General features: G+C 41.4%; 1 protein-coding gene across 2 annotated transcripts in view; it reads left to right on the top strand.

Moving 5' to 3' along the window:
* The window catches only part of TMEM59 (transmembrane protein 59), a 17,866-nt gene extending 2,046 nt beyond the window's left edge, over nucleotides 1–15,820 (top strand). The window contains exons 2-8 of one of the 2 annotated variants that reach the window (XM_014578760.3): nucleotides 4,241–4,346; nucleotides 7,148–7,242; nucleotides 7,455–7,607; nucleotides 7,910–7,988; nucleotides 8,780–8,858; nucleotides 10,355–10,463; nucleotides 12,721–15,820. In XM_014578760.3, coding sequence (XP_014434246.1) covers nucleotides 4,241–4,346; nucleotides 7,148–7,242; nucleotides 7,455–7,607; nucleotides 7,910–7,988; nucleotides 8,780–8,858; nucleotides 10,355–10,463; nucleotides 12,721–12,873 — 774 coding nt within the window. In that variant the 3' untranslated portion in view covers nucleotides 12,874–15,820. Of the gene's footprint in view, nucleotides 1–4,240; nucleotides 4,347–7,147; nucleotides 7,243–7,454; nucleotides 7,608–7,909; nucleotides 7,989–8,779; nucleotides 8,859–10,354; nucleotides 10,464–12,717 lie in introns of both variants that reach the window. The other variant, XM_006133467.4, reaches the window with a different exon arrangement.
* The last annotated feature ends 1 nt before the right edge of the window (nucleotide 15,821 follows it).

Here is a 15,821-nt window from a genome sequence, read left to right as displayed (position 1 = left end):
CATGATACCAGTTGCAAAAAAGGCTAAAGTTTGAGGATTGAATCCTTTTAAGAATAAACATCTCTCTTCCTTCATTCTAACCCCCTAATCTCTTCCTACTGCAGATCAAGTTTCAGACTCCTTTATTAAAGCATAATTACTGCCTTGTTGTAGGACTCTGGCAAGTTTTTGAAGGATATCAAGAATCTGATGTATTGTAGCTTTTATTAGGTGGTTTTTAAACTAAACATGCCACACTCATTGATATAATAAACATTATAAAGGAGCTAATAAAAATAACACACAATTTTCATCCTCTTTCAGTTTACTAATGAATTTTTTGTGACTCAAGGGTTGCCAGATGGTTTCAACAAATACCGGACACACTTGACATTACATTACAATCTACATTAAATCTTATTTAGAAAGTACTGGACATTTGTTTTCTCAATTTGTTTCTTGAACAGAAAGCTCAAATACTGGACTGTGCAATTCAAAACCAGACACCTGGCAACCCTACAAACAATCCATCCTGTGTTGATTTTAAGCACTATCGACTACAGTAAAACTCTAATTGTCCGACATCCAGTGGTCCAGCACTCCTGATAGTCCGGCACCAACTGGAACCTGGGAGATCTCCAGCCAGCTGGACAATTGGAGCTCCTGTGAGCCCCATGCACACTCACGGGGAAGAGACGGGAAGGGGATTATACTCCTGTGACGGGTCTTCAGGGACCCACACTGCGACTGGCGGGGGGAAGGGGCAGGGAATGGCATGGCAAGGGGTGAACCCTCCGCCGTTCTGCAAGGAGGTGGGGAAGCCCTGTGCAGTCGCCAGTGACAGGCCAGCTGGGGCTGCAAGCGGTGGCGGAGGAAAGGGGGCCAGGTGAGGGCGGTGCTGCGCGACCAACCTGGCAGCACCCCAACTGCTCTGCCCCACTGCTTCCCCAAGTCCGCTGCTTGCAGCCCCCGCTGGTCTGTCACCGGCAGCTGAACGGGACTTCCCTGCCTCCTTGCAGAAGGGCGGAGGGTTCACCCCTTACCGTGCCATTCCCTGCCCTCCTTCCCCCCCCCCCCCCCCCGCTGGTTGCAGTGTGGGTCCTGGCAAATCCGTCAGTCCCCCACCACAGTACCTCCTGATACTCCAGCATATCCAAAAATCTAGCATCCCATGAGTCCCAAAGGTGCCGGATTATCGGAAGTCTACTGTACTGAGCTACCAAATAGAGATGCCAGGCAACTTTATTTTGGAAACATTCATTGTTTGATTTAGCTTATTAAAGAGAAACTTTACAATTTCTCAAGAGAAGCAGTGTGCACATCCTCCTTGCCAAAGCCAGTTTTACAGGCATGTCAACATTTGTGACATTGTCTGCAGCATGATATTTCTATTAGATACACAATCAAGAATGAGCTCTTTTTTAAAAAAAACAAAACAAAACACACACTTGATCCAGTTTGGCAGTGGTTCTGATGCTTCATACTGCAAAAACATATTGAACAGCGGCCATCAAACTTACTTGTGGCCTTCTGACCCACATATGACCATTTTGAGACGTTCAGGAGCTGGGACACACCACCTGGGAGTCAGGGCTTAAGCCTTGTAGGTTGTGCTAGATAGCACTTGGGACTTCACTCCTGCTTGTGCTGAAGCTCTGAGCCCTGGCAGGTATGCCCCAGTAGGCAGAAGCCTCTATCTTACCATCCCGCTGCAAGGCAAAGGTCCTGATATGCTTCCGCTCCATGCCACACTAAGGTAAGAGTGGCTACCCATGATGCAAAACTTCTGTTTCTGAAAGAAACACATTTTCTTTGCAGTGGATTATACAGTAAGGTGTGGTGTGTTTGCCTTTTTCTTTTAATTGATTCAAAGTTTCTCTTTACCATTTGAAGCAGATGGTGACAACCATAAAGATGTGGACAGAGCCAAAAGACCTGTCTTGAGCTTTCCTGTTAACAGATTAATATGGTATTAAATGCAGGACAATGTTAAATGTTCAGTTGTTTTAGTGGTGTTATGGTTATGTTGATTCTAATGTGAGTGACACAAGGAAGATGAGGCAATATCTTCTACTGGGCCAGCTTTTGTTGGTGGAAGTTACAAACTAGAGTTTTTCCCGTCTGGGGAAGTCAGATGCACTTTGAAGGCTTGTGCTTTCCACCAACAGAAGTTAGTCCAATAAAAGGTATTACTTGCCTATCTTGTCTTTAATATACCTAGTTCCACAGTATGGAATATTTTCTAATCCCTTTTACTGCTTTGCTTTATATTAAAAAAAAAAAAAAAAAGCAAGTAAATTTTCAAAAAATGCCAGGCAGTTAGGTAATTGTCTTTATAAAGCCTTAGACTGCTTAAATATCAGGGTTCTAATTGGGGATGTAGTCTTTTAACCTGAAATTGTGCTGGTTCAACTCCTAGTTATGCAACCTAGTGTAGCTGTAGTTATATCAATATAAAGTTGTTTTGTATCCGTGTAACTTATTCCCTTTTCCTAAGGAAATATGCTATACTTAGTAAACGAACCAACTATGAAGATTTTACTGCCTTAATTGTATTGATACTGCTCTAAATATACAACTTGTGAGGGTAAACAAGTCCTCAAATGAAGTATTCCTTACAGAACTGATATCTCTGCCACGTGCTACTTCTAGTAATTAGAATGGATTGTTTCTCTCAGCCAAGTGAGTAGTTTCTTGGGAAACACAATACTATAGCTCTTAATTATTGTGAAAAGCATTATGTTTTTATTTCATAATATGGTAGCATTCAGAAGACTCTGTCTTGATTGGGGCATTGTACAGAGAAGTCAGTATGGCCTCTGCCCTTAAGATCTAAGGCTGTTACATGTGGAGGGTGAGGAAGAAAGCAACAATCAAATAAGAACATGAATATTATTTATATTTATATTTATATAGCTGTATCTTAGTTTTGTAGTTGCATAGAGGAATATTCTTCTCAGCATAACCATTAAATAGTATTTTGGCAAGTTACCATGACACTAGACTACTACACCTCAAAATGTACTTTGGCTACTTATTTTTGACAATTGTTTAGTTCTAATTAGGTCCCATAATATATAGGTGAATTGTTTGACAATATTCTGTACATCTTTACTATAGCTCCTCACTAATAGTGTTTGCCACTAAATCTTTGAGGTAAGGACTACCAACTTTGTGTGGATTAGTGAAGGTTAAGAGGTTCTACTCTGACTGTTTAGCAGCTAGCATCTTTCTTTTTAAAACTCTCCTCCTTTCAGTTATTCCTTTTCTTTTTTTTAAAAAAAACTTTAGTGATCTGTCTATTAGGGATGTTAATGGGTAAATGTTAACCTTAACAGTTAATGGTGATGCTTACCGGGTAACAGTTAACCAGTACCTGGGCCACAGCAGACTGGGAGTTGGCAGCCCTGCAAGGGGCCAGAAGCAGCTGACGTGGAGCAGTCCCTATCTACAGTCCCTGGAGTGGCCCCCTGCCTGCGTCTGTTTAATTAGTTAACCGATTAAATGTTAAGTTTAACTGGCTAATTAAACAGTATTTTGCATCGTTGTTGTCTCTGCAAGGCCAGCTCAGTTTCTGAATAGTCAATTATCCACAATTTAACATCCCTAATCAAATAGTTGATGCTATTTGCATCAACTATGGATAGGGTGATTCCACCTTTGAAGTGTTGAAACAGCCCGAGGGCTGTTGCTACACTTTAAAGGAGAAAGCACCTTGTGGAGTCCGGGGTCAGCTGAGGACTTCCCGCTGACTCCGGGCAGCGCTGCCGCTTTGAAATGCTGCGGAGCCCAGCGTCAGGCTCCTCCCGGCGTTTCAAAGCAGTGCTGAGTGGAGTCCTTAGCTGATCCCAGGATCCATACTCCACGCAGTGCTGCTGCTTTGAAGTACCCCCTTCCTTCCAACCACCTCCTCCCCTCCCCTTGCTGCCTCTTTCTGAGGCAGCAAAGTGGGGGGGGGGTGCCAGCAACTAGTTGACTAGTCCTTCACATTCATATTTCTGAACTAAGAACTGGGTTCTGCTTGCACTAAGCGAGTCCATATCAGAGTTGCCCAATACTTTTAAAGAACTATAATTTGCTCTTGTTTCAGACTGTACAAATATTAGTGTTTGTCTGACATTAAGGTTTAAGTCACTCTGGAAAATGTTCTGGAAAATGTTCTATCATACCCAGAAAAGTAGTAATGTTTGTTTGCTGCTACCCTCTGGGGGGGTATTTAACAATCTCTTTAGCAATGTTATTTTTCTTTGTAACTTCACAGGAAGAGGAACTGTATGCATGTCAGCGAGGCTGCAGACTGTTTTCTATTTGTCAGTTTGTGGATGATGGAATTGACTTGAATCGGACCAAACTGGAATGCGACTCTGGTAAAAATTCTATATTCCATCCATAAGATCTAATGTGAAGAGTCAAATGAAGGAAAGAGTGGAACCATATAAAGGGATGCTATCAATCTGAGTTTTTTTTAAAAAAATGATGTGTAACTCTAAAGATTGGTATAGTGCACTCATTTAAAATTCCCCAGACCTTAAAAAGGGTCTTCTGCTTTGAGTGTTTTAAGTCATAAGGGTCCTTTTTAGCCAGGTCACTTTAGGTACAAAGTGGTTAACTGAAAGTGTAACTTTCAAGAGAAGGATGTCCCTTTTACTCCAACACTGTGCAATGACATAACATAATAATTTGCATTAGTTGTAGTAATTTTCCTGGCCCAGTCTATTTGTGGGGACTGTGGCTTTGTGTCCACTTCAGTTGAAATGTTTGCTTTCAAAGTACAAATCTTGAACTATATACTACATCATTAATTTGTCCTTATTCAGCTAAAACGTAATCAGGTTACTATGGAAAGAAAAGCAAATCTTAATTTTCTCTGCCTCGCATGTAGTTGAACAACATGGGAACTGAGTTTCTTACTGCATTAAGCCATTAAATATCTAACATTGACACAACTAATCCTTTAAACCATTAGCTATAAAGATCAGACCAGGAACATCAGTAATTAAACTGAAAATACTTGTTACAAACTCTATACCAAGCTAATATTTCTTTGCAGTTCTGTAGTACTTCTGGCCAAGGATTTTAAAGCAATTGATGAACATTAAGATTCATATTCTTTTGATCTCAGTATGGTGCCAACCAAGCAAAGCTAGAGAGGAAGCAGTTCTTCCTATATATCCCACAAGTGGCTAAGTGACAACTTAGCACTAAAAAGAGGCTTAGTAATGCGCTAAAGGCAAAAGGGGGCAGTAGCTAATTCCAATAACAGGGAGTTGAGGAAAAACATGTCGATGCAATGAAGAGCTGTGTTACCTGGGCTGGGAATCGGCTAGTGCTGCAGAGAAGCAGTACCCTGTAAACAGCTGAGATACAGGCATTTCTTTTCAGCTGCCAAACCACACATCAAGGGATATCCTAAAAAGGGGTGGTGCAGCAACAGTCTAAATGTGGAGAGAGCTTGAATTATTGCTTCCTTTCCTGTACAACACTGCCACCTAGACTGTTGCCTTCTGCCTAATCATTTGCAGTGGTCTATAAAATTGACTTGGTTCATTGCTTGGTGATATACTTCTTGACCGGTATGTTCAGATCTGTCTCTAGGTGTTTCCGTGGCTGCCAGTTATCTGACTTTGTGACTCTTCTACCATACACTGCTGCTCGGGCTCCTGAGACCTGCATACTCAGATACTAGGCTGATTACTGTGCATTCCCTGCCAGGATTTGTCTGCCCTCTTTCCATAGACTGACCACTTCTGGTTGTATACTTGTACATTTTTCTTTCCAGTGAGAAAATGAATAGTACTAACATTTAGTATTCACTTTTACTTACCAAGTCTGTTCTTTTATGCCTTCTGGGTGAAGTGTCACGATATCCAAGTGAGAGGATTATCCCCACTTAACTTCTATGCTCTGATTTCCCAGGTATAGACACTTTTTCCCCAAGGTCATACAGCAAGTGGGTGGCTAAGCCACAAATAGAATCTAAATCTTCTGGCTTCAGTGCTGTAATGGCTAGTCTGTCCTCTTATTTTAAATGTTAAAGATGTTTGGAAATAAAAGCAGAGCTGACTCTGTTTTTGATAGAGCTTGAAATTGATTAAGTTTAACTATACTCAGGGAACACTGATGAATAAAGCCCTCCTTTGTTCCTTGTTAGGTCATGGCTCTCTGAAGTTTGAATTTTTCCTGCTAGTTTGCTTCTTTCTGAGATCCCAGTTTCATCTCCCAGGGCAAAACTTGAACTCTTTCACGATATGTGGGAGGGTCTGTCAGAGCTCAGCTTGATGATGATCCATGTCATCTCAGGTACAAAATCCTTACCTGTTCTACTGGATAGAGTCTGAGCTGATTTTATGCCCAAAGAATCTCGGACTACAGGTTGGACCTCCCTGGTCCAGCGCCCTCAGGAGCTGAGCTGTCCCAGACCAGGGAAGGTCAGTGCTCCCCTCCTAGCTGCCCCGCTCCCAGGCTCCTCTCCCTGGGATGCCCTGCCCTGCCACTGCTCTCCACCTTGCTGTCCCCCTGCTGACCCTGGTTCCCCAGCGGGGTCCGCTTGGCCACTGCCGCTCCCACTGCTGCAGGGTATTCTCCAGAGTTCCTGGCTGGGGCACTCCTGCTGTTGCTGGGGGTTTGCCAGCCAGGGCCACCCAGCTGTCCCACCCTGCTGCTAGGGCTGGCCATGCTGCTGCTGGGGATTCTGGCCACCTGCCTCTGCAGCTCCACTTCAGCTGGGGGTTCCCTAATAGAAGCTGCCCAGTCATCCCAGACCCACTGCCACCAGGGGTTTGGTGGGGTTCCCTGGCCAGGGCTGCCCAGCTCCAGGCAGTTGCTGCCTGTCCCCATTTGATGATGGGGTTTCCAAGCCAGGGTGGGGGCTCCCCAGATGCTGCCTGTCCCAGCCAGAGCTCCCCAGCCCCTGCATTGTTGTGGGGCTCTTTAGTCCAGCAACATCCCTGACTCAGCTGGACCACGGATGTTACTGGATCAAAGTCCTTGATTTGGGAGGGTCAACCTGTAGTACGTTGCTCTCATATTTCTCAGGTGTGATTGGGAGTCTTTTTAAAATTGTCATGAGTGCTTATTGGGCTGTATCTATACCTTGCATTCATGTGTTCGCTTGCTACCTTAAAATGTGAAATTATTTTCCAGTACATGCAACTTCTCTTGTTTGCAGCCTGTACTGAAGCATATTCCCAGTCTGATGAACAATATGCTTGCCATCTTGGATGCCAGAATCAACAGCCATTTGCTGAATTGAGACAAGAACAAGTAAGCATGCAGCATGTTTGTTAGATGCCACCTGCTTGTTTTTTCATGCTCAGGTTGTTTCCCAGTTCTGAGGGTGGGTGGGTGTGGGGGGGTGTGTGTGTAAATATTTTTTTCCTCTCAATTTAAAGACTAAACCCTTGTTTGGGTGGCAGTCTTAGATTGTTTAATGATGTACAGAACAAATTGAAAACCAATTAGTGATGTGTTTACAGTTAATGTCCCTGATGCCAAGGATTCATCTCCTTTTCCCTCTGACAATGGTGAGATCCTTTTGGAGTGACATGATGGACTCAGCACAGAGCTTCATAACTTCCTCATGGACCTTCTACCTTCAAGCAGATGATGGCAAAATAGTTATATTCCAGGTGCTTACTTGTGTGGTTTGGTTTTTTTTAAACGAGGCTTTGCCACGGGTGCTAATCTTCTGCTTCTTCCAATCACAGAACAGATAGAATGTGCAAGTGACTGCTTAATGTCAAACAGGAGTCAGTCTCTTTTTAATGATCACTGGATTTGCAATGTAAAAAGCAAAATAACTTAAATGCATGGTGTCAAAATGTTTCCATTTCTTTGGCAAATGATGCTTATAGGATGACTAAACTTAATGTTAATTGAAACCTTATGAAATACAAATAAGACCTTACGCTTATTTTCATTATTGTTTTAGTCAAAGCCAGAAGTTCAATATATTCCACAGCTTGATCAAGACACAATGGATCTGAAAGAATCATTAAGCAAAACATCTTGTAAGTTGGTTTGGGTTCTACAAAGAACCAAATGAAAATATTCATAATCTGCAAGAGTAAGTCAATAAATAGGAAAGAGGAGACTAAGGGGGATATGACAGAGGCCTATAAAATCATGACTGGTATGGAAAAAGTGAATAAGGAAAAGTTATTTACTTATTCCCACAATAAAAGAACTAAGGGTCACAATGAAATTAATAGTCAGCAGATTTAAAACAAACAAGGAAGTTTTTTTCCACTTGGCACACAGTCAACCTGTGGAACTCCTTGCCCGAGGATGTGGTGAAGACTAGGACTTGAACAGGGTTCAAAAAAGAGCTAGATAGCCATTGATTAACTTAATCTCCATGAATCTATTAGCCTGGATGGGTAGGAATGGTATCCCTAACCTCTGTTTCTCTGGAGGTAGATGATGAGAGGGATCACATGAGGATTACCTGTTGTGATCCTCCCTCTGGGCCATCTGATATTGGCCACTATCGGCAGACAGGACACTGGGCTAGATGGACCTTTGGTCTGACCCAGTATGGCTGTTATGTCAAATTTTCAACCAAGGAAAAAGCTCATTCACCCTGTGTATTTTGCAGCAGAAGGTGTAGTAAACTACTTTTAAAAATGTAGCATGGTATTTATGCCTCTGCCACACTGGAATTAGAACAGTTTTAAAAAAAAGCTTTCTACTAGCTATGCCTTCGTATAGATAGGGACTGTATTCTAGAGTTTTTAAAATATAAATCATGGTGTTTTTACTATAACCTTGTAATGGAGCTGCTATTGTGATATTTCAACAGACCTACAGCCTGGAGGGTCTCAGACACACAGAGGTTTTTTTGAAGAGGAAGGCAACAGCTTTTTCAAATGTTTTTCTATGTATGTATCTTCTACTGACTTATAAAACCTTAAAGGTTAGGATATGAGAGACAGGTCATATTTTACACATCATACTCCATCAGAGTTAAAGGGGTGGTTATGAGCACTTGTGTGCTGGAGCTCACCGCTTCCTTCTCAAGAAAACGAATATTACCCATATGGCGCACCTAATCTCTCCAAATAGTGTAGCCTAACCATATTTGTCTTTTCCTGTCCCACAGTACTGCTCTATTGCTGCAAACTGTTAAACTGCTACATTTCACTTGTTTTTTAGATGTGGGCATGAAGCAATCGATTTGTGTAGTACTTTAGAACTGGCTAGTGTGATGTTGTATAAATAAGCAATTTAGCTTTTATTTCTAGGTTGATAAAATAACTTTGCTCTGCTAATCTTTGGTATTTAGCAGAAGGATGCACTCATGATTCTAGACATACAACATAATGGGGTCTAAATTAGTTGCATGCAAGATCTTGGTGCCATTGTAGGTAGTACATGGAAAAACTTCCCCTCAGTGTGCAGTAGCAATCAAAGCTAACAGTCTTAATAACAGAAAAGGAACAGATATCAAAACAGCCCCCCGCCCCGCCATTTTGAATACTGCATGCAGTCCTGGTCATGGGATATAAACAAATTCTTTAGAAACAGAAAAAAAGTACAGAGTTTGGCAACAAAAATGATTCCCTTCCACATGAGGGAAGATTAAAGACTGGGACTGATCAGCTTAGGAAAGAGGTTACCAAAGGGAGATGTGATAGAGGACTCTAAAATCATGAATGGCATGGAGATAGTGAATAGGAAAATCTTGTGTTGCGTGAAGGCGTATTCAGCTGTGGGTCACCTTGTAGGCAGCTGACTTAAGAGAGGACTGCACAATCAACTTGTGAAACTGAGTGCCCTGGAATGTTGAAGGCCAGAAGTGTAACTGGGTTCAGAAAAGAATTGGGTAACTTGAGGATGGAGCCATCAGTGCTGTTAGCACCCTCATGCTCCAGGTATCTGAAACGTTCAGCTGCCAGAAGCTGAGGCTGGCTGACAGTGGATAGATCACTCCTCCTATTCGTTCATTCTGAAGCATCTGGCACTGGCCACTGTTAGAAGACAGGATACTGGGCTAGGTGGGCCATTAGTCTGAGTATGGACAGTATGTTCTTTAGAATTAAGCTAAACAGTTGACAGCTATTTTTCTGCCTTAAGAACTTCATTATTCCAGGGAGAGAGAAAATTAGATTTAGCTGTCATGGGTTCATATCTAATTAGTGAGGAGACTTGTGTGCTAAATAGTTTTAAAGTAAGTCAGCTTGGGATCGAACAAAGAAACTGCCTGACTTAGTACCTGAAGCCAGGTACCTGAAGCCAGGTAACTAAGGAGGGATGGGAGGCTGGTTTCCTAGATACTGCCAGAGATGCATGCAATTGACCAATCCTAGGTCGAGATCATTCAAGTCCATCATATGTCTCAGAATATCCTGTTTTAATGATGCTCATTAAATTTCAGAAACTCTGGTTGGATTTTAAGTACTACACTTGTTCTCTCCGTACTGGTGCTGCTCTGGATTTGTTGTGCTACTGTTGCTACAGCTGTACAGCAGTATGTTCCATCTGAGGTAAAACTAATTATTCTGTAGTTTACAACATCTTGCAGCGATTTAAATTGGTGCCTGAAATGCTATAGGACCTTGAGGGTGTGGTGTGGTGGTGTGTGTATGCAGGTTTTTTTGGTTCACTGGCAGTTCTTCAAAATTGAAGAAAAATCTGCTAGAATTGAACTAAACATTTTGGCAAATCAAAAAGTTAGCATGTTTTTTACTTAGAGTGAACAAAATGTTTATCTGCCCCCAAAATGAAGTACTTTGTACTGGGACACCTTTAAAAATAAAGACACAAGAAAATGTAAAGCCTAAAATAGACTGGCTGGAGAAGTTCAAGGTGGGGAGGGGTGTCCCTCCCTTCTGACCTTTAGCCTAGTAGATAAAGCAGTTCATTGGATGTGGGTGATCCCCTCTGCCTGCTGTGAAGTTGGGATTTGTTCTTTGGCCTCTCAAATGGCACCCTCTTCACTGGACTATGGGATGGCACTTGGGGCAGGTCTTAATCTTCCAAAGTTAAACTAAAGTAACTGGACCAAAGACCTAAATGTGTGTTTCCCAAAGTGAGTGCCCATAATCATGAGGCTGTAGTCCATTTTAACACTTTAGCTTAATGACTATTCATATACTTGTTGAAGCTGTTCCACTATGTGTAAGTGACACAGATAGGGAAATGACTGCAGTGACACAGCTAGGGCTTCCCCCTCTGTGGGGAGGCCCAAGTTCATGTTCTTATTCCAATAATTATTTAATTGCAGTGTTTACATGCAGTGGAACAACATCAGCAAGAAAGACTGAGATGTGATATAGAGTACCCTCCCATATCCCAGTACTTACTAGGGCAGTGATACTTGATTAGATTTACCTATGGACCAGTTAGAGAATTTTATAAGTAGACCATTTGCACAGAAGGCTGACAATGATACAGATAGTATAGAGTAATAACTGTCAATAAAGACCTTGATTGTGACATAAGTATTAGTGTTTCTACCTTTTCTTTAATTAAAGTTGTTAATCAGAGTTATTAGTAGTACTTGCTTTGTAATGAGAGAGGTTCTGGAATTCAGGCCTGGTGCAAATTAAGCACTGGTTAAGTGGCTGGACAGCAGTGGCTGCTGGCTGGGCACCAGCTCGGTGTGAGCACTGCCTTCAGTTTTCAGAGCTGGGCACCCAGACAGCAGCCACCATGCTCTGGCCACCCAGCCAATGCTTAATTTTTGCCAAGCCTGAATGCTGGCATCTTCACTACAAACTAAGCACTGTCTAGTGTGCCACACTTGGCCAGAGGGCCACTGATTGAGTCTCACTGGCTTAGGGCTGTCTTTCCATGTGGGAGACTCAAGTTCAAATCTTTGCTTCCTATCAGACAAAGGAATTAAACCCAGATCAACCCCAGCCCAGCTGAATACTCTGATCACAGGGCTAAAGGTTGAAAGGCAGGCACCTCCAGCACTTCCTGCTCTGCTACCATTTTGTAAATAACACTTATTTAAAGATGTAGTGGATGTGTCATCTACTCAATTTGTATGTGCCCACAAAATTGGAATCCTCGTGTTGTAGAGTTCACATTTTGCATTTTTTAGTCTGAGTAACATTCCTCCTAATTTTGTTGTGGGCCTCTGTCTTTCTCTCGGGTTAGAAACCCTCTTCCCTATGGTAACATGCTTGACAACTGGAAGCTGTTTCTAGTTCTCTTTTGTGGGAGCAGAGTGAGACATAGGGCAGTAAGGATGATGAAAAGGCTGAGAATGGCAGGAGCCTATGAATGTGATGTGGTGAGTGGTAGGAATCTTATGGGGGGAAAGGCCTGGCTGAACTGACATCCTCCACTCACCTTCCTCCAAAAAAAGCAAGACTGATACTTTTTAGGAGCTGAAGCTGGCATATGAGTACCACTCATTCTGACCAGAACATGTTAGTCTTAGGCTTAGACTCAAATTCTGCTGTTAACATGAATTTTAGATGTCCTGGGAAATAGTGTGTTATAATATTCAAGCAGTGCTTCAGCTGCAAAACCTCACTGAGAAGTGTGTGATCATAGTTATATGCTGGCAGATACGAATAGGTAACAAGGAATGGATCACTTGATTACAAGTTATGTTTCTTTCCTGTGAAACACCTGGCATTGGCCATGGCTGAAAACTAGATGAATGGGGTAGCTTGACTGTTAGTCTGACCCACTGTGTCCAGTCTGTGTTCTTATGGCTGAGCATGTCTCGATTGTGCATTCAGAATCTGTAATATCTCTTTAAAACAAGTTTAATTATTTCAGAAGCTGAGCATCTATGGAGACTTGGAGTACATGAATGAACAAAATCTGACCAGATACCCATCTTCTGCTCTTCTTGTTGTTCGTTGCAAGACTGATGAACATGAAGAAGCAGGAGCTCTACCTACAAAAGTTAATCTGGCTCATTCAACTATTTAAATACTTTTTAAAAAGAATTTAATAGGCTAATTCTAGCAGTTCTATCAATTCCTGGTGGGGTTTTTTAGGGTTTCTTTAAATGCAGGGCTTAATGGTCAGTGTTAAATGCAAATAAAGTTACAGAATCAAATCAGTCTCTCATGGAATCAATTCTTTTCACTACTAGAGGAAAACATCTTTAATTTGTAGACTTCTCCCAAACATATGTAACTGCTTTTACTAGAGTTGGCAATGTGTCCTTTTTGCTTACCAAAAACTAAGCATGCTCTCTACACTTGTACCATGGCACATTCAATCAGTCACTTCTAATTTTTCTATGATGTAAGAGCAGAATTAGCTCTGTAAAAGTATGGTATAAATAAGTGGGCAGAAGATGCTTAGGCTGGGCATTTTTGGTTGTGAATAAGAACATTAGTAGGAAAACTATTGGCAGTAATTTTGTATTATCTGTTAATGTCTTTGCAAAAACCTTAAACCTTTTTCCTTAAAATAAATTTTTTTTTACTGTTGTCAATATGCAGAGCATTAATGAGGTATTGCAGACTGAGCTCTCACTGTCAAATGCAAATTTTAAGGACCTTTTTATCTTACACACACAATGTGACGTGCATATTTATTCTTTTGACAAACTTTAGCCTTCAACTCTTCAAGAACTTCTTAGGTTAGATTATACTCTTTCCAAAGACTTCCCTTTAGTTAACCAGTTGGGTCCAGTTGTTCCATTGTCAAACAAATTAATTACTGAAAACAGAATAAATGTAGCCTTTTGCTATGGCTTGCAGTTAACCATTATACATTCAGTATGAGATTCATCTACAGCATCCCTCTAATACAGTAAAAGATTAATCTGGTACATTGAAGGAATGGGGATGAGGGGCTGCTGGTTAATGAAACATTCTGGTTAACTAAACTGGGGCAAGGGCTGGGGTGTAGGAGGTGGTTGGGCCAGTGTGCAGGAGGAGGGACTCCAGGTTAGGGCTGAGGGCTTCACTGTGCAGGAGAGGGTGCAGTGTTCAGACTCCAGGAAGGAGTTTCAGGGTGCTGGCTCCAGATGGTGCTCACCTCGGGCAGCTCCCCACCAGCAGCAAAATGTCCTTGCCTCTCCTTGGTAGAGATGCAGCTAGGTGGCTCTGCAAGCTCTTCTGGCCACAGCACTGTCTCCACAGCTCCCATTGGCCATGGTTCCTCATCAATGAAAGCTGCAGGGTCAGTGCACAACTTCCATGGCAGCTCCTCTGTTCAGGAGCAGCAGGGATGTGTCCCTGCTTCCAGGGAGCCTGGTGGTCCTGTGCCAACCAGACTAGAAACCAAACTTTTACTGAAGACCAGAAATGTAACTTTACCAGCCAGAAAGTGCTATAAAAGTGCTGGATAGCATAGCTTTTACTGCATATGTAACTTGACCTCATTCTGCTACGTTAGTCTTTAAAGTGCTGCCAGACTAACTCTGCTACCCCCTGAAGCTTCTGAATTGTAAACGTTATTTTACTAACAAAACATGTAAATGGTATCATGAGCTTTTGTGGCTGTGCCCACGAAAGCTCGATACCATCTACATGTTTTGTTAGTCTGGTAGCACTTTAAAGACTATTTGTGTTAAGTTTATCCTGTACAGACAATTTGTTTTTACAATCAGTAAAAAACTTGAGATGATTATTCTAGCTAACCTGTTCAACACAGGTTTGTTCTTTCCTATAGCAGCTATAATCTTGTGCCTGCTAGATATCTTGAAGAAGGCGCTGTGATGGTTTTCCTTAAAACCCCTTTGCAAAAATTTAGAAACTGGCCTAAATATCTTATTTTGGCCAGAGTTATTAGCGCTTTTTTTAAAATGTCTGATTATATCTACATTCAGGTTAGAAGTAAGCAATAGATACTGGTTTTTGCATAGCTTTTTGTACACTAGCAAAAATTGTATTTGAGACGTTCCAGAGTAACTCATTACATAACTTGCTGTTCTGGTTTTAATTAAAGTTTTGGTTGAGTGGGAGGCGAAGATGGTTGCCGAATGGGCAAATTTTGAGGACTATATAGCTTATGCATTATGGGTCCATACTTGAAGTGCGTACCACATACACTGTGGTGCTTGCAATTGTGTGTTAAGCATACACAGAGCTGCTATAAATCTGTTCTTTAAAATCATGTGCACCTTACATTTTTTTGTCATTAAGGTATAAGTTGAGGGGTGTCTACTGTGTTAAAATACAAACATTGAATGTTTGCCCAATTACTATGTAACTTTTGGTTGATGTGGCATTGAAAGAGGATCTGACTTAACTATGAAAGTTGGAGTGCAATGCTCTTCTTAACATCTCTAAATATTTAGGTTTTTGCAAGGATCTCAATGTGAAAGTTGTTTGTGTAGTGCTTTAAAAATTAGCTTTTTTTCTGTATTGTAGTAGCAATTGTCCCAAGACTCATTTCTATGCAGTCATGTACTTAAGTACACAGCCTTGTTAAATGCAGAATGCTGATGTACTAATATTCAATGCACCTTGAGCAATGATAGCTTAAGATGCAAATACAGACTTCATACCAGTGGCCATTGCTGGTATTCTTTGCACTACCTTTGTCTGCAGGACAGTTTCAATAACACTTTAGTTATCCCAAATCTTTATAACCGGCATTGTAAATGTTCTTTGAATCTGTTTTTTCCCCTATGATGTGTAAATGTTTATCGCTTCACTGAAAGTATAATTGTCCAGTTGCCTGTTTCAGTACAATGTATAGCTCTAATTGTCAATGACTTCAATTTTAACTCATGCATGTAAAACTGTTCTTCTCATTTCGTTTTTCTAAAGGTGGCTGTTTTCAAATGTTTAAATTTTTAAATAATTGGGTTAATTAACAGTTTCTAGTTTTTTAATATTGAGCTGTAATATCTACTTAAACTTCTGGAAACCAGAAATGAAAGGAAGGAAAAGAATAAACAAAGGTTCAAATCTTGG

Source organism: Pelodiscus sinensis, chromosome 9 (genome assembly GCF_049634645.1).
Source record: "Pelodiscus sinensis isolate JC-2024 chromosome 9, ASM4963464v1, whole genome shotgun sequence".
In the NCBI taxonomy this organism is placed as follows: domain Eukaryota; kingdom Metazoa; phylum Chordata; order Testudines; family Trionychidae; genus Pelodiscus; species Pelodiscus sinensis.
The sequence above is the reverse complement of the archived record's forward strand: the minus strand, read 5'-3'. Positions and strand labels throughout refer to the sequence as shown.